Below are 21,869 nucleotides of genomic sequence, written 5' to 3' on the forward strand. Positions count from 1 at the left end.
GTCCCCCTAAGTCTCCATCAGAGCAGCAAGAAGTGGCCGGTGCTCTGGGCTAGACTGGGGACCAGAGGCCGGTCTGCCAGGGTGCCCCCAGGCCTCTCACCTTCCAGGCGGGCACACGATGGTGTGTGTGTTTCTGTGGACGGCCCGTGTGTGCTGAGAGGTGCCGACGGGCGTGTCACTTGGGGTGGGTGAGCGTGCGTCGGGGTGTGCCCACCTTCAGGAAAATGGATGTGGCGAGCGCCTCGGGGTATATGCGGATGCCCAGCATGGTGGGTGGCACCTCCAAGGGGGCCGCCTGCCCCCAGGAGTGCGGTGTGTCCCCAAGGGCCCCCGACGCGGCCCGCTGCTATCTCACTCACATCCCAAGTCCCCGGGGAGTGGCACCTCCTTCCGCAGTCAAGGGCTTTCGTCCCTGCAGTAAGCCCCACTTCATTCCCTTCTTCAACTGTGTAATTTCTGCCTGATTGTAATGGCATATTTTAAAATTACCAGAAATCAAAGCCAGGAAGCGGATACCGAAGCTTTTATCGCGTCGCTGTGTTAAGGCTGGCGATTGGGGGGTTGGGCAGGGGAGGCATCAGACCCACCGACCCTCCCCCATCCACCCCCCATCTCTCTCTCCCTCTCTTTTTTTTTCTTCTGAGACAGTAATAGGAGAAAATTGGTTTTGAAACTGAATAAAAGTCCCTTTCAGAGTAAATCATTTCTTTCAGGGTACCTTTGCTGAAAGTAAAATAGAGCATAATGAAAGGTGCGTACGTGATTGTCTTTCATTTACCGAGAGTCCAGGACAGACGGGAGGCTGCAACCGTCTCAGGGAAATACAAGATTGGAATAATTGCTTGGTAACAAGGAGCTTGTTGTGAAATTAGTATCTTAAGAAAGTAGTGAAAAAAGGCTTTTCCTCATGAATACTTCATTATTAGAAGAAAGCGGCAGAATTTAGGGCTCCAGACACCTGTTTAGTATTAAATAACTTCCCTTTCTTCCCCTGCAACACACCCTCCCCTCCGCTTTCTTCTTTTTTAAAACCAGCCGCCCTGCTTGGCAGCTCCGGCCTTGGCGATGGGGGTGGTGGGGCAGGAGGGGGTGGAGATGGGGCACCCAGGCTGGGTGGCCATCAGCAGTGTCCAGGGTTGACCCCACACCTGGGCCCGCCTTTCCCTGGCAGGAAACGTTCCGCCCTCTCCCCATCCATCCAGGGAAGGCCCTGCCCATGTCATCTTGTCCCTCAGAGGCTCCAGGTTCTCGGGGAAAGTGAGGTTTTGTGTAGATAAAAATGCTCGTTTCCGTGTGAATCTGGGTGAGTGAGCCCACGTGGACCTGTCTGGAGCCACATCTGAGCCACCCTGGGTGGGCCTTGCCTTTTCCGTTTGGGCTCGGGGACTCGGTCAGAGGGCCTGGTGGCCTTTCGGGCCTGGTCTCAGGGCTCAGTCTAGGACCAAGGTCAGGCTCAGCACAGGTCACCCCCGGTTCTCACGGGGACCCCACCCTGGACATCTCACCCCTCCAGGAGCACTGTGAGAAGTCTCCAGAGTGGGCGGTGGGGGGGGAGACCAACACTTCAGTGAGTGGGAGCCCCGGCATCACGGGCAGTTCCCGGACACCCCTCCCCTCCGTGTAGGTTCTCAAGATGACCCTACAGACGGGAGGTCTGTTCCCTTGACGAGCTCAAGGCTGAAGGTGGGAAGCAGCGAGGTGGAGGCAGGGGCGTTGGTATAGATTTGCTGGCAGGTGGTTGTGAGAGAAAGGAGCCCACCGCCACCCGAAGGCACGTGGAGGGGAACTGCTGAGAGAGCACGCCTGGGCGAGGGTCAGGGCACGCCTAGGGGCGTCTGGGAAGCCCCTCGGAGCAGGGGTGACCCACACACCGAGTCGGGCCGGGCGGGGAGCTGGGAGGTAGGCCTGGAGTGGCCCGTGTGACCAGCACCTCCTCTCCCCTCCTCACAGGGACCCCGCCACAGAGCGCACCCCGCTGCGGGCCCCCAGCTCAGCCATGCTGGCCTGTCTGCAGAGGACCCAGAACGCCCCCGGCCAACACCTGGCCTGCCCGACCAAGAGCCTGGAGCTGCGCAAGTGTGAGTGACGCGCCCTCCCCACGGCCCCAGCCCCCCATCCCTTCCTCTGCCCACTCTGAGCCCATGCGGCTGGCATCCTCCGGGACACACCGAGCTCTCCCCACCTTGGGCCGTGGCAGGGCAGCTCTCAGGTGGGGAGAATGGTCCCCATTCCAGCATGTCCCCCCATCGCCAGCCTGCTGTGGACACTCTGTGCCCTCCCAGGCCTTTGGGAGGCTGGAGTCCCTCCCCGACAGTGGCACCCACTCCCTTTGCCTGGCTGACACCCACCGGGCGCGACCTTCCTCCCCAGCAGCCTCCTCTGGCCACTTACCAGCACCGGGACCCCAACCCCAGCACTTCCTCCATGGCCCACCACATGCCATCTGTCTCTGTGTCAGCAGAGCAGGATCACGGGAAAGCAAACCCGCTTAACCCTGCAACAGCGCAGATTTGCACCATGTGGGTCCACTCATACACGGGTATTTTTCAGTGGTGAACACTACAGTACTCCAGGGTCCGTGGTTGGTGGAGGAGCCAAGGATGTGGAGGGCCAACGGTAAATTACGCTCAAATTAACCCCCATATCATTCAAAAGTCAACTGTCGTCCCGAATGGGATCCCAGCTTGGGGCTTGAATTGCTGTGTGGTCTTGGGCATGTCCTTTCCCTCTCTGGACCTTGCTTTTTTCAATGGGTCAAGTTAGGGAGCTGGACTTGGTAACCTCCAAGGGTCTGTCCTCCTTCACCATCCAGGAGAGGGGACCCAAGCCCTCTGATCTGATTATTCTTAACCACCATAGATTTGTTGTTGTTATTTTTTAAGTATTTAGAAACATTTTAAAAAAAGAATAGGGAGCTATGCATAAAGATCTGGATCTAGTGTGTCTTCAGTACAAATAAGAGAATCTGGTCACATAGGCCTGTGTTCCTCCTGTACTACAGCTGTTGGTTAGAACAGAACGCCTGCATCTTTAAAGGGATATTCCTCTCCAGTCCACCACAGTCCCCAGTCCCCTCCCTTCCCTGTTGCCCTCTGTCCTGTATAGCACAGGATCAGTTATCATTTATCACTGTGTCTACATTGTTGCTTTATTGTTTTTTTAATACGTATTTATCTTTAGACAGGGGCTTCCCTGGTGGCTCAGAGGTAAAGAATCCACCTGCCAATGTAGGAGACATGGGTTCGATTCCTGGTCTGGGAATATCCCTCTGGAGAAGGAAATGGCAACCCACTCCAGTATTCCTGCCTGGAGAATCCCATGGACAGAGAAGCCTGGGGGGCTACAGTCCATGGGGTCTCAAAAAGAGCTGCTGAACAACAACAATCTTTAGACATGGTAATATACTCATGTAGTCCAGTATTCCAAAGGAATAAAAGGGTAGAGAGACAAAGTCTTCCTCTCCGCTCCTGTCTGTTCTCCCAGATGTTTTATGCACATCCCAGCAGATATATGTCTACACATATTTTATCCACTGTCCTACACCTCACTTTTTTCACTTAGCCATGCATCCTGCGTGTCAGCATCTGAAGAGCTTCCTCATCCTTTTGCCACGTAGTTTCTCATAGCATGGATGATCCATCGTTTATTTGGCCAGTCCCCTAAGGAGAACCATACCCAACCTGCCATTACAGGCAGTGCAGCAACAAATTTTGTCCCTGGATGTGTGTCGCAAAGATGTGAATAAAACCACAGCATAAATTTCTACAAGAGGAAATACGGGGTCGAAGGTATGTGCATTTGTAACTTTGATGGATGTCATTTGATTTATCTGTTCATCCTCTTGATCTATTTTTCCCCCACTAGGTTTTGTCCTTATTGATTTATAGGAGCTCTTTGTATATGATGGAATTAGACTTCTGTCTCTCCTATGAACTGCAGATGTTTCCCCCAGGTTGTCATTTGTCTTTGATTCTGTCACAGAGGACTTTTTTGTGTGTTTTTTTTTTTTTTTGGTGAAGTGAAATTTGTCAGTACTTCCTTTTATGGACTTTGGATTTTGTGTCATATTTAATGTCCTTTCTCATGTTGAGGTTATTAAAAAAAATGAGAGGGAGCTTCCCCAGGGTTTCTTTTAGTTCTTCTCTGGTTTAAGTTTTAAAATATATAATCTCTGATATGTTTGGTAATTTATCTAGTGCAAAGTTGAGATATGGATACAAGTATATTCAAATATCAGTGCAATACTGGTTTAATTATTGTAGTATTATACTACATCTTAAAAATTTTAATGGTTTTGTTGAGATATTATTCATGTACCATACAATCCACCCATCTGAGTGTACCATTCAGTGGTTTAGTATACTTACAGAATTTTGCATCCATCACCCCAGTCCATTTTAGAGCATTTCTATCAGCTCAGAAGAAATCCCTTTACCCACTCCTTCATCTTCCATTCTCTATAGATTCCTCTCTTTTGGCCTTTCCTGAGAAGGGACTCATATGATGTGTGGCGTTTTGTGACTGGCTTCTTGCCCTCTGCACAACGATTTCAGGGTTCATCCATGTTGTAGCATGTGTATAACACATTTTATTATTTGATGGTGCTTCCTGCTTGTTATTCATCATTCTCTTATGCAAAAATTCCTTGGCTGTTCTACTAGTTTTCTGTCCGGATCACAGAATCAAGTTATCTAGGTAAGAAAAAAATCCTGTTTGGGTTTTTGCTGGGATTGCATGCAATTTATACCTGAGGAAGAAATGACATTTTTATGATGTCTTTCCCTCCAATAACATGATCTGTTTGTTCAGACTTTCTTCCGTGTCCCTCAGGAACATGTTAGTATTTTCTTCATTTAGACCTTTGCACATTTTTAAAGTTCCCTGCCTCTGGAACGTTAACCTTTCTTGGCTAATCTTTTCTTCCATAAGTGTTTATATAAAGGCTATTAACTCCTGCCACTTTGCTGAATTTTGTTGTTTATAAAGCTTTTTCAATTTAGTCTCTTAAGTTTTCCAGTTATACTATCAAATCATTCGTAAGCAATAATTTGACCTCCTACTTTGCAAGTTTTATACCTTGATTTCTTTGTCTTATTAATGTTGCCTACTATCCCTGGAACAATAAAAAATAATAGTGGCGACAATAGACATTCTTACTTTGTCTCTGACTTTAACCAGAAGCTTCTAGGATTTCCTCATAACACAAAATACTGGTTTAGAGGCAGATACTTCCTCAGGTTAAAAATAAGTGTCTACCTATTCCTGTTGTATTAAGAATTTTAAAAATCAAGAATGGAATTTGAACTTTACCAAATGACTGTTCAGTGTTTGTGAAACTGATCATATGTTGTTTCCCCCCACCCCTTGTTCTCTTAATATGAATAATAATACAGATTTCTTAATAATGAACCAACCTTGCCTTCCTGGTTGGTTCCCACTTGGTCATGAGAAATATTTCTTTGTAACATACCATGGGGTTAGGTTTTCTATTTAATAGGAGTTTTACTTCAATTTCATCAGTGACATTAGTCTTTAGTTTTCTTTTTTGGGAACAGTTTTTGTTGGGTTCTACCATCAGTGTTACACTTGCTTTACAAAGACAGTGGAGGCTTACCTCCTTCCTCTGTGCTTTATAACATCGTAAGTAGAAATGGATTATCTGTTCTTTAAAGATTGGTTGATCCTCCATGAAGCAGTCTAGGCCAGTGCATTTATTTGGGGGAGGTGGAGGTCTGGGTAGCACTGAGATGCTTGCCATTCCTTCCGTAATGACTGATTTAAATGTTCATGAATGAATTTGGTAAATTATGTTTCTCTAGAAAAGTACGCATTTTATCCAGGTTTTAAAATTTATTTGCCTGAGGCTGCAGAAAATAAATTCTTTTAAATGATTATGTTACCCTTGTTTCTGATACTGTATATTTTGTGTTCCCCCTTTTTGATTAGGTTAGTTAGATAATGAGGTTATCTTCCCCCCTCCTTTCCAGAAAGAAACATCTTTAGGATCCATTTATTAGTAATTATCCTTTTCTGGTTTCTAATTCATTAATTTATGCATTTGTCTTTATTAAAATGCTCCTGCTTTGCTTTTAAAAAAATTTTTTTGAGAGGCTTAGATCTTTATACTGCTAAACAAGAAAAAAAAAGAAAATTAAGGCTATGAATTCTCTGAGCACTGCTTTAGATGTATCCTATAGGTTCTAACATATATTTTTATCAGTACTTTCTAAATACTCTATGGGCTTCCCAGATGGCGCTAGTGCGTAACAAATTCACCTGCCAATGCAGGAGACACAATAGTCTCGGGTTTGATCCCTGGCTTGGGAAGATCCCTGGAGGAGGGAATGGCTACCCACTCCAGTATTCTTGCCTGGAGAATCCAATGGACAGAGCAGCCTTGTGGACTACAGTCCATGGGGCCACAGAATTTTGGCTTTGATTTCTTCTTTGGCTTCAAGCTCATCTGAGTTCCATCTATGAGCCCAGGTAGTAGGTGCTTTTGTGTTTTGTTATTTCTAGCTCTATTGCATTATAATCAGATAATACTAAGATTTCTACTTTTTTGGACTTCAGTGAATTTTTCTTTGCCATATGATCTCTGGGTTTTTGTGAGTTTTATGACTTTTTATGGGAATTTGAAAGATGTGGCTTTGTTTTCAGGGCTCAGAGTTTAGTATTTACCAATTATATCTACCCCATTAATTCAGTTCAGTTCAGTCACTCAGTTGTGTCTGACTCTTTGTGACCCCATGGACTGCAGCACGCCAGGCTTCCCTGTCCATCACCAACTCCCAGAGCTTGCTCAAACTCATGTCCATCGAGTCAGTGATGCCATTCAACCATCTCATCCTCTGTCGTCCCCTTCTCCTCCCGCCTTCAATCTTTCCCAGCATCAGGGTCTTTTCCAATGAGTTAGTTCTTCGCATCAGGTGGCCAAAGGATTGGAGTTTCAGCTTCAGCATCAGTCCTTCCAATGAACATTCAAGACTGATCTCCTTTAGGATGGACTAGTTGGATCTCCTTGCAGTCCAAGGGACTCTCAAGAGTCTTCTCCAACACCACAGTTCAAAAGCATCAATTCTTTGGCCCTCAGCTTTCTTTATAGTCCATCTCTCACATGTAGACATGACTACTGGAAGAACTGTAGCTTTGACTAGAGGGACATTTGTTGGCAAAGTAATGTCTCTTTTTAATATGTTGTCTAGGTTTGTCATAGCTTCTCTTCCAAGGAGCAAGCATCTTTTAACTTCATGGCTGCAGTCACCATCTGCAGTGATTTTGGAGCCCAAGAAAAAAAAGGCTGTCACTGTTTTCATTATTTCCCCATCTATTTGCCATGAAGTGATGGGACCAGATGCCATGATCTTTGTTTTCTGAATGTTGAGTCTTAAGCCAGCTCTTTCACTCTCCTCTTTTACTTTCATCAAGAGGCTCTTTAGTTCCTCTTTGCTTTCTGCCATAAGGGTGGTGTCATCTGCATATCTGAGGTTATTGATATTTCTTCCGGCAATCTTGATTCCAGCTTGTGCTTCATCCAGCCCAGTGTTTCTCATGATGTACTCTGCATATAAGTTAAATAACCGGGGTGACAATATACAGCCTTGACGTATTCCTTTCCCAATTTGGAACCAGTCTGTTGTTCCATGTCCAGTTCTGTTGCTTCTTGACCTGCATATAGATTTCTCAGGAGGCAGCTAAGGTGGTCTGGTATTCCCATCTCTTTCAGAATTTTCCACAGTTTGTTGTGATCCACACAGTCAAAGACTTTAGCATAGTCAATAAAGCAGAAGTAGATGTTTTTCTGGAGTTCTCTTGCTTTTTCGATGATCCAGCAGATGTTGGCAATTTGATCTCAGGTTCCACTGCCTTTTCTAAATCCAGCTTGAACATATGGAAGTTCTTGGTTCACATACTGTTGGAGCCTCGCTTGGAGAATTTTGAGCATTACTTTGCTAGCGTGTGAGGTGAGTGCAATTTTGCGGTAGTTTGAACATTCTTTGGCATTGCCTTTCTTTGGGATTGGAATGAAAACTGATCTTTTCCAGTCTTGGGCCACTGCTGAGTTTTCCAAATTTGCTGGCATATTCAGTGCAGCACTTTCCAGCGTTATCTTTTAGGCTTTGAAATAGCTCAACTGGAATTCCATCACCTCCACTAGCTTTGTTTGTAGATTCTTCCTAAGGCCCACTTGACTTCGCATTCCAGGATGCCTGGCTCTAGGTGAGTGATCACACCATCGTGGTTATCTGGGTCATTGAGATCTTTTTTTGTATAGTTCTTCTGTGTATTCTTGCCACCTCCTCTTAGTATCTTCTGCTTCTGTTAGGTCCATACCATTTTTATCCTTTATTGTGCCTATCTTTGCATGAAATGTTCCCTTGCTATCTCTAATTTTCTTGAAGAGATCTCTAGTCTTTCCTATTCTATTGATTTCCTCTGTTTCTTTGCATTGATCACTGAAGAAGGCTTTCTTATCTCTCCTTGCTATTCTTTGGAACTCTGTATTCAAATGGGTATATCTTTCCTTTTCTCCTTTGCCTTTCGCTTCTCTTCTTTGCTCAGCTATTTGTAAGGCCTCCTCAGACAGCTGTTTTGCCTTTTCTGCATTTCTTTTTCTTGGGGATGGCCCCATTAATTAGGTCTTGTGTATTTGCACTTACCTGTCACGATAGAGAAATGGATTGGATGTCTACTGCTAATGTGTGCCAGTCTACTTCTTGTAGCTCCTAAAGCTTTGGCCTTATAAATGGTGATGCAATGCTATTTAATGCACAGATATTAGCACCTTAAATCTTCATAGTGAATTGCATCCTTCTTGGCTGTATTTAATACTTTTTGGCCTGGATTCAATTTTATCTATTAAGATGGTAACCTCCTATTAAGATGCTTTTTTAATTCACAGTTCTTCTTGAAACCTTTGCCAGTCCTTTTATTTCAACCTTTCTGAATTACTTTGTTTAGCTGTGACTCATGTAATATAGAGTTGAATTAAGCTTTGTGATCCAATCTGAATGCCTTTTAAAAAATATTTAATAGAAGAGTTTAGCCCATTTGCATTTATTGATGCAACAGATGTCTGGTATTAGTTCAGTCATGCTGTGCCTTGTTTTAATTGCTTTGAAAAGTCTTTCCCTGTGTGATCTAAGTTCTCTGTGTACCTACTAATCATAGGAAAGGCTGGTATCCTTTTTCCAGTAGTGCAGCGTTAAACAATTCCCTAATTTTCTATTTCTTTGACACGGCGTCTATTCCATCTACCCTGGAATGAACAAAATGATGAAATTAGTGTATATCCTTCTTCTCTCTATAGCATCTTCTCAGTGTTCACGTCGTCCTTTTAAACCTCTATTAACTGACTTCAGCTTTAAATATCTTTTGATCTGAGCTATTAAAAATAAGGACACCTGTGTATTTATTTATATCTCTGATCCCCTCCCTTCTTATTGATACCATTACCTTACTCCCAAGGGCCTGTGGTGTTAGCATCTGGTTACATCACCATAGGCCTTTCCATCTCAGGCTCCTAGATAAATAGGGTCCGTGCTCACCACCAATTCTCTTGCCTTATTTTTTCCATCATCTGAAGTTGCCCTCTAGTCTACGGCTTAAGGCCTCCTGTGAACCACACTTCTGGAATCCCCACACGTTCAGCACGGTCTGTCGACTTTCTCCTTGAACGAGCAAAGAAATCATTCCTGGGTCACTCTGTTTCCTTGAGGATTTTTTTTGTAGACCTTGATCTGTTCTTTTCAACTGTTGAATGTTACCATGGAGAAGTTGAAGCCTGCTCCTTCCTCCTTTAGATTGCATTTTGATCTTTCCACATCTTTCATGCCATGCCTTTCCGAGCCTGTGTCTTGAGGTTGACCCTTCAGAGTCTGTTTTTTCCTGGAGTCTGTGCCTTTCGACAGGCAGATCCAAGACGTGTATTCTGTTATTTCGGTTTCCTTCTGTCTTTTGTCTGTCTTCCCTATGTACTCGCTTCTAATTAACGCCTTCCTAACTCTGTCTCGCTTGCATTTTGCTCACTTTTCATCCTGTTTTCTGTGCCACCTTTTTTCTCGCTGTTCTCCTTTTATAGGTTTTTTTTATCCTACTCTTTGCATTTTTGCCGTAGAGAAACATTTGCTTACTACACTGTTTGCTTCACAATGAAATATTTAGCCATAACCTTCCTCTCTTCTGTGGCCACATTTTTTTCTGATGCGAAGTGGTTTTGTTTTTTTTTTTTGCCAACTATTATGGCCTTTTCCTTCCCTTTTCTTATATATTTTGATTAGGTCCTATGCTGGTTCAGTTTTGATTACTTGCCTCTGGAGGGTATTTCCAGGAAGACAAGGTGTGGGGTGGGGTACCTAAGATGTTAAATCAACATCCTCAGAACTGAAGGTCCTCGGATGGTGTTCTTTTGGAGACAGGGGTTTAGAGCAATATTTGTCTGCCTCACCAAAAACAGAACAATGACAGATAATCTGGAATGGCTTTCGGTTTCAAGGAAAAATGTTTTTCATGCACAGCCCCTCTTCCCTCCTTTACACAGCCTCCAGGGAGAACACATTCTCTTTTATAAAATTAGATACTTCACTGAATAGATTGTCCGTGGCACATAATTCAGAAAGCATAAGAATTTACAGTGAAAAATAACTCCCCTTCCCAGAGGAAACCAGCATTAGCAGTTTCTTAAATACCCTCCTGAAAAATGCATGCATGTAGGAGGGACAGCAAATACCTTTTATGTAAACATTCACAGCCCGACATGATTCTCAGCACCTTGCCTTTTTCTCCTTACTGATGTAACTTGGAGATTATTTCCCGCCTGACAGAAAGTGTGCCCTCGCTGTACTCTGTTGTACAGGTGAACATAACATTTTTACCCGTCTTCTCCGTTGATGGACATTTAGGTTGTTTCTAGTCTCTTGCTTTTCCAAACAGGGCTGCAGTGAATACCACCTTCATCCGTGTATGTGTATCTGTGCAAAAATAATATTCCAGGATGGGCTTGCTGGCTCAGAAGGTCTGTGCATTTTAACCTCTGATTTTAACCACTGTCCAGGTACCAGGGTTTCCCGCTTGCCCTCTGCTGCCAGCTGTCTGGAGGCAAGTGCTGGGCACGATGACCGAGGCTGGTCCTCCCTGCTCTAAGGCCGGAACCAGAGAAAGTGGTGTGCATGCGTGCTCAGTTGCTTCAGTCCTGTCCGACTCTTTGTGACCCTATGGACTGTAGCCCACTAGACTCCTCTGTCCATGGGACTCTCCAGGCAAGAATACTGGAGTGGGTTGCCATGCCCTCCTCCAGGGGATATTCCCAACCCAGGGATGGAACCCAGGTCTCCAGCATTGCAGGCAAATTCCTTTACCATCTGAGCCACCAGGGAAGCCCAAGAATACTGGAGTGGGTAGCCTATCCCTCCTCCAGGGGATCTTCCCAACCCAGGGATCGAACCCACATCTCTTATGTCTACTGCATTGGCAGGCGGGTTCTTTACCACTAGCGCCACCTGGGAAGCCCCATGAGAACGTGGAGGGGCCACCAAAGATGTCCCACTTGCCCTGCCCGCTCAGACCCTTTGACATCTTTGCACTTACTGGAAGAGTCGCTGACTCTGCCTGTAATTGAAGAGCACAGGAAAGAGGGCGGCAGGAAGAGAGATAAGCAAATTAAATCAGGTGCCCTGCTGCCCAGTTAAGGCCTGGACAAGACTCCTGAGCACCCAGGCCTAGGCTGACCCACTTGTTCCCGTGGCGCCCCCCCCCTTCCCCCAGGCAGAACCCAGACAGGAAGGGCTGGCCCTGAGCCTCGTGGCCAGACCTCAGGCTGTGCTGTTTCTCACTAAGGCACAGAGGTCTTGACTGGGCCACATGCAGTGTGACCCTGGGTGAGCCCACTGGCCTCGGGGCTGGCATGCTCCCTTCTGTGAAGCGAGGGGCCAGAGCACCGAAGAAGCCATCCCCTGTGATGATGATGATGTCAGAAGCCCAGTGGGGAGAAGACGTGGCCTGGTCTGAGCCCCCCTCCCGATTTTTCCTGGGTGATGGCATCAGAGTGGCCTGTCTGCACAGGGCTGCCCAGCACTGACCTCCACAAGCTCCCTAAACGTGCCCAGCGAACCAGAAACGGCTGCAGTTCACCCCTGGGACCCAAGGTCCGGCAGGTGGAGGATCCGGGGGGCGTGGGCAGCCATGTGTCCAGGAGCCCAGGAGGCTGGCTGCTGTAGCCTGTTCCAGCTGACCGGACAAAGTGACCTGCAGGAAAAAAAAGAAAGGGGGAAAAAAAGAGTGAGGCAGGGAGGGAAAGTCCATTCCCCTTTCCTACCTCAGGCCTGAGACCCAGGGCTGCTCCCAGCTGGGCAGGGTCCCAAACAGGACCTGCCCACCCGGGGACCGTCCCCCTAATGAATATTTGACTTTCTCATCACGATTTTGATACATAAACTTTGAGTCATACTCCCCTGAGAGCACGGGCCAGGCAGAGGGTCCCAGGTGACAGCCTGGGGGCTTGGCTGGTGCAGGGCATGGGTGCCTTACTCAGGGATCTGTTGTCCAAGAGGCGGCTGCCCTGGGAGATGGTGTGAGCTTCCGCCCTCACTCTGCGGAATCTTGGGGGAAGGGTGTAGCCTGTCTGTGCCTCAGCCAGTCCTCTATAGATGCGGGTACAGTGACCACCCCACCCTCGTCCCCCTGAGCCCCCAGGGCACAGGCTCTGAGACGTGATGGGCTGGGGGTCAAATCCTGGCTGGCCCTGAAGGGGATGTGTGTGTGGTCTTGGGCAAGTGACTAGCCCTCTCAGGGTCTCAATTTCCTCCACTGTGATGTGGGACTGAGAAGAAAAGGCGAGAACCCACAGAACCTGGCAGCGGACTCAAACCCTCTACCTGCCCCATCTCTCCCAGAGGCTGGGAGCCCTTTCCCCACACCCAGCCCGCAGGGGGACTACAGGTTCCCCAGCCTGTCTCTTGCATCTTCACGGAGAAAGCTTCCAAGGGCTGGTGAACCCAAGAAGGTCCTGGAGCAGCTCTTTCTCCCCAATGCCCACCCCTCCTCACCCGACTCCCACCCATCTCCCCCGACCCCAAAGGCTGGAGCCACCAGCTCCACAAGTATTCCTGCAGGTACAGCTGCTTCCACTGACACTAATAAAATATGGAAGAAACAAAGCGATTTAAAATTCCAATAAAATGAAAAACCCACCGCTGGCCACGCAGCAGATTCAATTACGCAGCTGTTGCCAAGCGCAGCCCGGGAGATGGAGGGACAGTCCAGGGCTGCCCCCACCCAGAACCGAGCCAGGAGGGGACAGAGGCTTGGAGGTGACAGCTGGGACAGGGCCAGGTGGAGGCAGCCCCCTTTTACAATTGAACGAATAAAAATAAGCTCTCAACAAACTAGGACAACAGGCAACTACTTCTATTACAGAGGTTTCAACCGCAATCCACTACAAACCAACCCGAGGGCTGATCAAGTCAGAGGAGGACAAAGACCCAAATCACTGCCTTCCCACACTGTCTGGAGGTGCTGGCCAGCTCAGCAAGACAGAGAAAATAAGTTTTAAGGGTTAGACAATCTGCCTGTGGTGTGGGAGACCCGGGTTCAATCCCTGGGTCGGGAAGATCCCCTGGAGAAGGGAATGGCAAACTATTCCAGTATTCTTGCCTGGGAAACCCCATGGACAGAGGAGCGTGGTGGGCTACAGTCCATGGGGTGGCAGAGTTGGACACAACTGAGCAACTAAGGGTTAGAAGTTAAACTGCATAGAAGTTCCAAGAGAAGAATTCAGCAAGATTCTCAGAATGTCAACATACAATATAAAGATCTTACTGTATGGCACAGGGAACTGTACTCAGTATAATAACCTATAATAGAAAAAAATCTAAAAACATACAAATATAAAAGATATATATAAAAGTGCATATATATACATATATATATAAAGTATACCCAAGGATCTATGCACATCCTTTTTTTTGACAGCACCACATGGTTCGTGTGATCTTAGTTCCCCAACCAGGGACTAAACCCAGGCTTTGGCAGTGAAAGTAGAGAGTCCTAACCACTGGACCACCAGGGAAGTCCCTTGCATATGTTTTAAATCATCTCTGGATTACTTATAACTAGTACAATGTAAATACTAGGTTCAGTTCAGTCGCTCAGTCGTGGCCGACTCTTTGCGACCCCATGAATCGCAGCACGCCAGGCCTCCCTGTCCATCACCAACTCCCGGAGTTTACCCAAACCCATGTCCATCGAGTCCGTGATGCCGTCCAACCACCTCATCCTCTGTCGTCCCCTTCTCCTCCTGCCCCCAATCCTTCCCAGCATCAGGGTCTTTTCCAATGAGTCAACTCTTCGCATGAGGTGGCCAAAGTATTGGAGTTTCAGCTTCAACATCAGTCCTTCCAATGAACACCCAAGACTGATCTCCTTTAGGATGGATTGATTGGATCTCCTTGCAGTCCAAGGGACTCTCAAGAGTCTTCTCCAACACCACAGTTCAAAAGCATCAATTCTTCAGCGCTCAGCTTTCTTCACCGTCCAACTCTCACATCCATACATGACTACTGGAAAAACCATGCCTTGACTAGACGGACCTTTGTTGGCAAAGTAATGTCTTTGCTTTTTAATATGCTATCTATGTTGGTCATAACCTTCCTTCCAAGGAGTAAGTGTCTTTTAATTTCATGGCTGCAATCACCATCAGCAGTGATTTTGGAGCCCCCCAAAATAAAGTCTGACACTGTTTCCACTGTTTCCCCATCTATTTGCCATGAAGTGATGGGACCAGATGCCATGATCTTAGTTTTCTGAATGTTGAGCTTTAAGCCAACTTTTTCACTCTCCTCTTTCACTTTCATCAAGTGGCTCTCAAGAGTCTTCTCCAACACCATATATCAAAAGCATCAATTCTTCGGTGCTCAGCTTTCTATATAGTCCAACTCTCACATCCTTACATGACTACTGGAAAAACCATAGCTTTGACTAGACAGACCTTTGTTAGTCTGCCACTGTTTCCCCATCTATTTGCCATGAAGTGATGGGACCGGATGCCATGATCTTAGTTTTCTGAATGCTGAGCTTTAAGCCAACTTTTTCACTCTCCTTTCACTTTCACCAAGAGGCTCTTTAGTTCTTCTTCACTTTCTGTCATAAGGATGGTGTCATCTGCATATCTGAGGTTATTGATGTTTCTCCCGGCAATCTTGATTCCAGCTTGTGCTTCATCCAGCCCAGTGTTTCTCATGATGTACTCTGAATATAAGTTAAATAAGCAGGGTGACAATATATAGCCTTGACGTACTCCTTTTCCCATTTGGAACCAGTCTGTTGTTCCATATCCAGTTCTAACTGTTGCTTCCTTACCTGCATACAGATTTCTCAAGAGGCAGGTCAGGTGGTCTGGCATTCCCATCTCTTTCAGAATTTTCCATAGTTTATTGTGATCCACACAGTCAAAGGCTTTGGCATAGTCAATAAAGCAGAAATAGATGTTTTCCTGGAACTCTCTTGCTTTTTTGATGATCCAGCAGATGTTGGCAATTTGATCTCTGGTTCCTCTGCCTTTTCGAAAACCAGCTTGAACACCTGGAAGTTCACAGTTCACGTATTATTGAAGCCTGGTTTGGAGAATTTTGAGCATTACTAGTGTGTGAGATGAGTGCAATTGTGCAGTAGTTTGAACATTCTTTGGCATTGCCTTTCTTTGGGATTGGAATGAAAACGGACCTTTTCCAGTCCTGTGGCCACTGCTGAGTTTTCCAAATTTGCTGGCATATTGAGTGCAGCACTTTCACAGCATCATCTTTTAGGATTTTTACTAGCTTAACTGGAATTCCATCACCTCCACTAGCTTTGTTCATAGTGATGCTTCCTAAGGCCCACTTGACTTTGCATTCCAGGATGTCTGGCTCTAGGTGAGTGATCATACCATCGTGATTATCTGGGTCGTGAAGATCTTTTTTGTACAGTTCTTCTGTGTATTCTTGCCACCTCTTCTTAATATCTTCTGCTTCTATTAGGTCCATACCATTTCTGTCCTTTATTGAACCCATTTTTGCATGAAGTGTTGCCTTGGTATCTCTAATTTTCTTGAAGAGATCTCTAGTCTTTCCCATCCTATTATTTCCCTCTATTTCTTTGCATTGATCACTGAGGAAGGCTTTCTTATCTCTTATCTGAGAACTCTGCATTCAGATGGGTATATCCTTCCTTTTCTCCTTTGCTTTTCACTTCTCTTCTTTTCTCAGCTATTTGTAAGCCCTCCTCAGACAGCTGTTTTAATTTTTTGCATTTCTTTTTCTTGGGGACGGTCTTGATCCCTGTCTCCTGTACAATGTCATGAACTTCTGTCCATAGTTCATCAGGCACTCTGTCTATCAAATCTAGTTCCTTAAATCTATTTCTCACTTCCACTGTATAAATCGTAAGGGATTTGATTTAGGTCATACCTGAATGGTCTAGTGGTTTTCCCCACTTTCTTCGATTTCAGTCTGAATTTGGCAATAAGGAGTTCATGATCTGAGCCACAGTCAGCTCCCAGTCTTGTTTTTGCTGACTGAATAGAGCTTCTCCATCTTTGGCTGCAAAGAATATAATCAATCTGATCTCGGTGTTGACCATCTGGTGATGTCCATGTGTAGAGTCTTCTCTTGTGTTGTTGGAAGAGAGTGTTTGCTATGACCAGTGCGTTCTCTTGGCAGAACTCTATTCGCCTTTGCCCTGCTTCATTCTGTACTCCAAGGCCAAATTTGCCTGTTACTCCATGTGTTTCTTGACTTCCTAATTTTGCATTCCAGTCCCCTATAATGAAAAGGACATCTTTTTTGGGTGTTAGTTCTAGAAGGTCTTGTAGGTCTTCATAGAGTCGTTCAGCTTCTTCAGCATTACTGGTCGGGGCATAGACTTGGATTACCGTGATATTGAACGGTTTGCCTTGGAAACGAACAGAGATCATCCTGTCGTTTGAGACTGCATCCAAGTACTGCATTTCGGACTCTCTTGTTGACCATGATGGCTACTCCATTTCTTCTAATGGATTCCTGCCCACAGTAGTAGATATAATGGTCATCTGAGTTAAATTCACCCATTCCAGTCCATTTTAGTTCACTGACTCCTAAAATGTAGACGTTCACTGTTGCCATCTCCTGTTTGACCACTTCCAATTTGCCTTGATTCATGGGCCTAACATTCCAGGTTCCTATGAATATTGCTCTTTACAGCATCGGACCTCGCTTCCATCACCAGTCACATCCACAATTGGGTGTTGTTTTTGCTTTGGCTCCATCTCTTCATTCTTTCTGGAGTTATTTCTCCACTGATCTCCAGTAGCATATTGCGCACCTACCAACCTGGGGAGTAACTAGTTGTAAGTATAATGTAAATGATATGTAGATAGTTGTAAATATGATGTAAATGCTATGAAAGTAATTGCTAGTACACAGCAAATTCACCTTTTGCTTTTTGGAATTTCCAGTCATCTGTTGAATCCTTGGATACAGAACCTGTGGATACGGAGGGCTGAGTGCATATTTATAAGGGATATCAGTGTATAGTTATTTGGTCAGTAAGGTCCCCTGGAGGAGGAAATGGCAACCCACTCCAGTATTCTTGCCTGGGAAATCTCATGGACAGAGGAGCCTGGCAGACTACAGTCCATGGGGTCACAAAGAGTCAGACACGACTGAGCAACTAAACTGCAACAAGAGATACTAGCCTCACAGAATTAGTTTACAAATGTTCCCTCTGAGTCTCTTTTTTAGAAGCCTTTGTGGGAAAACTGGCATTAATTCTTTAAATGTTCTGTAGAAAACACCAGTGAAGCCTTATCTAGGCCTGGGCTTTTCTTTGTGGGTGTTTTGGTTACTAATTCAATCTCCCTCTTTATTATAGGTCTATAAAGACTTTCTATTTCGTATTAAGTCAGTTTTGGTAGTTTGTGTGTATCTAGGAATTGTTCATTTTATCTAAGTTATGATACTATTACATTTACTAAGTAAGGAACCTAAATTTATTAAATATTAAGGAATCTAAATTCACAAAAATGTAAATGACCTCTACGGAGAAAAAATTGCTTATATAATGATAGTTTTTAAAGACCAAAATAGACTTAGACTCACATCCTGTGCATGGACAGATATTCAATATGGAAAAGATTTGATCCAGTCCCTCTGTCCTAGCCATCCTGTGTATAACCTGAAGACCTCACACGGAAGTTGATAAAGAACAGTGGGCCAAGACCAACCAAGGTGCTTCTGATGAAGAAGCGTAGGGGCCAGTTCTGCTGCGGCTCAAGGCTGAAGCCATGCGACTAGCAAAGGGCAAGAGGGGACCGGGGGATGGAGCAGAGTGCCCGGAAGCGGGCAAAGCAGGCCTTGTGGATCACGGCGGGTGGGTGGGCATCGCCAGGACCGCTGGTTATCCGAATGGAGTGAATGACACTGGAGCCTTACCCAGCACTCACCAGCAGGAAGCCCACACCGTGGGAAGCAGACAGCATTCTTTGAAGAAAATGATAGAACATCACCCTCGGGATAGGAAGGATTTACACACCGAGAGTGAATAAAAGCACAAGTGCAGGGACAGGTTGGACCAGGTTACAATTTAAAACTCAGCAAAATGCACTATGAAAAAGTCAAGATGAACACCCCCTGCCCCCCGGCCTGGCCCAGAAAGATCTGGAACGCAGGCAACCAGCCTTTTCTGAGCACCGCTGGGTACCCAGCCTTCTGACACACATCCTCTCCTTTAATCCTCACTCTGGCCCCTCAGGAAGAACGGAGGCCAGGGAGCTGGGGTCCCCCAGCCGGAAGCTAGGGCACCTGGAGTGACACCCGGGTCTGACCTCCAAGGCCCACCGGGGCGCTGGGCTGGGCAGGTCGAGGTGGCTGGGCTGGCAACCGCCCGGGGCCTCCCCACCTCCCTCCCAGCAGAGAGGCCGGAGAACAGCTGCTCCCCGCCCCCCTCCTGGGCGGCCTCATTAGGGATTCTGCCGGTGCCACCAGCTAATTAGTGTCGCATTAATTGAGCATTCAGAAGGCTGCCACCTCCAAGGGCAAGAGTGTCGGCAGCAGAGGGGAATGCAGATGTGGGCTGGCTCCTTCCGGTGGGCTGGGGCCAGGCCCTCTGCCCGGGGACCCCCCGACCCCCACCTCAACACAGATAACAATGTCCACTTCCCAAGCTTTAGGGAAGAGGCAACAGGCGAAACCTAGGAGGACGTGAGAAAGAAACAGCACGCACTCAGGGCCTGCTGTGCTCAGGCGCCCAGCGCACCTTTAATGGTCCCACCACCCCTCCTGCAGGAAAGCTGCAGTCAGCCCCTGTCACAGTCACAAAGCGTGAGGTCCACCGAGGGGACAGGTTTGCCGGGGGAGGGCGGGGAGGGGGGCGTCCAGTGTCTCAACAGGAAGCCGCACTCGACTGCCCAGGGACCCGCGTCTGTCCAGTAGGCGCCCGGGCTCCCACCACGAAGCCTGGCGCGTGGGAGCAGGAATCCTGGGCTGGGGTCCTGGCCTGGCCAACCCCCTCCCACCACTTCCACTGGCCCCCTTGATGGGCAGGTACCGCATGCCTGCCAGCGCGAGTATCCTGGATACGCCCACCCCTTCGGCCCCAAAGAGATGAGAGACTGAGGCTCTCACACCCAGCCGCTGCCCAAGGTCACCCCCACGAGTAGCCTAGTGTCAGACAGCCATGGGCCTGCCTCCACCCGGGGTCCCACTGCCCACCTCTCCCTCGTCTCAGCAGCACAGCCCCCCACCCTCCACCCAGGCTCCCCCTACCTCCAACTTCTGGAAGGCAGGCTGCCGCTGAGGTCTCCCTGTAGCCACATTAAATCCCACTCAAAGGGCTGCTTTTAATTGGCTTAATATACTCATTAATAACTGCGTCTATTTAACACACCTGTAAAAGGCCCATAACATTAACTTAATGGCAGCGACTGTTCGCCCGCACTGCCAGCCAGCCAGGCAGCCTTTCAAATTTCCTGACAAGGAGGGGCCACGGTGGGTGGGCAGGTGGGGGGGGCAGGTCACAGAGGGGCCGCCTGTGTTTCTGTACACGGGATCCGGGCTGTGGCTGGCCGCTGCCCTGCAGGCTCTCTGAGATTCGCTGGAGCCCACACCATCATTTGTGCGATGCTCCCGGGGCACCTGCTGTGGTTCCAGGCATTCTTCCAGGCATGAGGATGCTGAGAAAGAGCAGGGCCTGCCCTCAAAGACCCCCTAATCCAGCCCAAGAGACAAGTCAACAGCTATAGCAGGCGGTGCAGGGGGCAGGCAGGGAAGGCTGCCTGGAGGAGGGGGCATCTCAGCTGAGATCAAGAGGGGCAAAGCCAGCAGACCAGGGGGTAGGTGAAGACCAGACCTCTTCTTTCTCCTCCCAGTGCGTAATTCAGGCATCTACCGTGTGCCAGGCACCACATGGACCATTCCACCCCACCCCAGATTCCCCTTCCAGATCAGATCCTGGGGGTACCCGGACATGGGGCCCTTCTTCCCGGGGTGTAGGGCGGGGGAGATGGATCCAAGATGAGTAGGGTGTCCGGGCCATCAGCATCAACCCGAGAGAACCCGTCCAACCGTGGCATCCAGGGTGCCCAGTGGCTGACAGCAGGGTTCTGGGACATGGATGCCCAGGGCTTGAGTCCTGGCCCACTGATCCTTTCTCTGCCACCAGGAGTCTCAGACTGGCGGCGCCGCGAGCCACAACCCGCCCACCGGTGTGTGGTGTGTCCTGCTGGTGTCTGAACACTCTCAAGTGTTCCCCTCTGAGCATGGCATGCCTCCCCCACCCCACCTCGGTCCCTGCCCCTCCGGGACCTCCAGCTCATTCGCAGTCCATCTGTCCACCAGCGGTCAGCAGAAATGTGCAGGGATCAGCGTCTGCAACCCCCATCTGACACCCTGTTCTGTGAACGTCCCACTCCTTTTCCGAAACGCAGGGCCCACCTCCCAGGGCTTCCAAGGGGCTGGCAGAAGGGTGAACCCGTGGGTGTTTGGGGCAATGCCGGGCCCAGAGGTGACCCTCAACAGTGGGGGTGGGTGGTCAGCATGTAGAGGAGGCCTGGGGACACAGTGCAGGGGACAGGGGGTGGGGGTCCTGCAGAGGGAGGGCAGGGCCAGCTGGCCTAAATGCCACCCTGAGCAGCTCAGGCTTCATGCCAGTGGGGGCTCACGGGAGGGTCTTACAGGGAGAGGTAGTGCGGGCTTTAGTGAATTTCTCACTAACAACCCGGGCACCCCCTGAGGGCAGGCACCCTTGACAGTGCTGACAACAGCTCTCCAAGGTCAGTGATGGCAGTCTCATCCCCATTCTACACAAGAGCAAACCGAGGCTCAGAGAGGGGCGGCGGCCTGCCTAGGGTCACACAGCCAAGTGAGTGTGGCAGGCCGGGATTTGACCGTGAGGCCTTCCCAGAAAGCGGCCGACCGCCCTCTGTGCTCTGCCCAGGAGCAGATGTTGAGCCCCTGGAGGCTCAACCCCAACCCCACCCCACCCTACTCCACCCCCGCCGGCATGGCAATTACAGAAAAGCACAGAGCAGAAGTAAAGCACCTCCTTCCCAGGCCAGACGCTGCTGGCGTCCAGGGCTTTTCCCTTGGTGTCTTGGTCCAACCCCTTTGAGAGGGGAAGGAGGCAGACGGCCCCCTCTGTGAACTCCTTCCACGTCCCCACTTTCCTGCCTCGTCAGAGCCCCCCGACACCCGAGCTTGGCACGCGGCGGGGGTCTCCTGGGCGCTCTGTCTCCCAGGACGGTTGGGCTGCTCCCAGGGCGACCTCTTCTTGTTTCCCACCCAGGAGCCTCTGAGGGGTCGCGTTGAAACCCTCATCATGTCTTCTCTGCTCCCAGCCCTCCCACGTGGAGCAAAGCCCGGGTC

The 21,869-nt window shown here is 48.2% G+C and overlaps 1 protein-coding gene across 2 annotated transcripts in view; it reads left to right on the forward strand.

Moving 5' to 3' along the window:
* The window catches only part of FAM222A (family with sequence similarity 222 member A), a 60,734-nt gene that overhangs the window by 29,068 nt on the left and 9,797 nt on the right, over positions 1-21,869 (forward strand). For both annotated transcript variants that reach the window (XM_081546113.1, XM_081546114.1), the window contains exon 2: positions 1,951-2,078. In XM_081546113.1, coding sequence (XP_081402239.1) covers positions 1,997-2,078 — 82 coding nt within the window. In that variant the 5' untranslated portion in view covers positions 1,951-1,996. The remainder of the gene's footprint in view (positions 1-1,950; positions 2,079-21,869) is intronic.

The sequence above is a fragment of the Giraffa tippelskirchi genome, chromosome 11 (genome assembly GCF_054371585.1).
Source record: "Giraffa tippelskirchi isolate mGirTip1 chromosome 11, T2T-mGirTip1v1.2.pri, whole genome shotgun sequence".
Classification (NCBI taxonomy): Eukaryota; Metazoa; Chordata; class Mammalia; order Artiodactyla; family Giraffidae; genus Giraffa; species Giraffa tippelskirchi.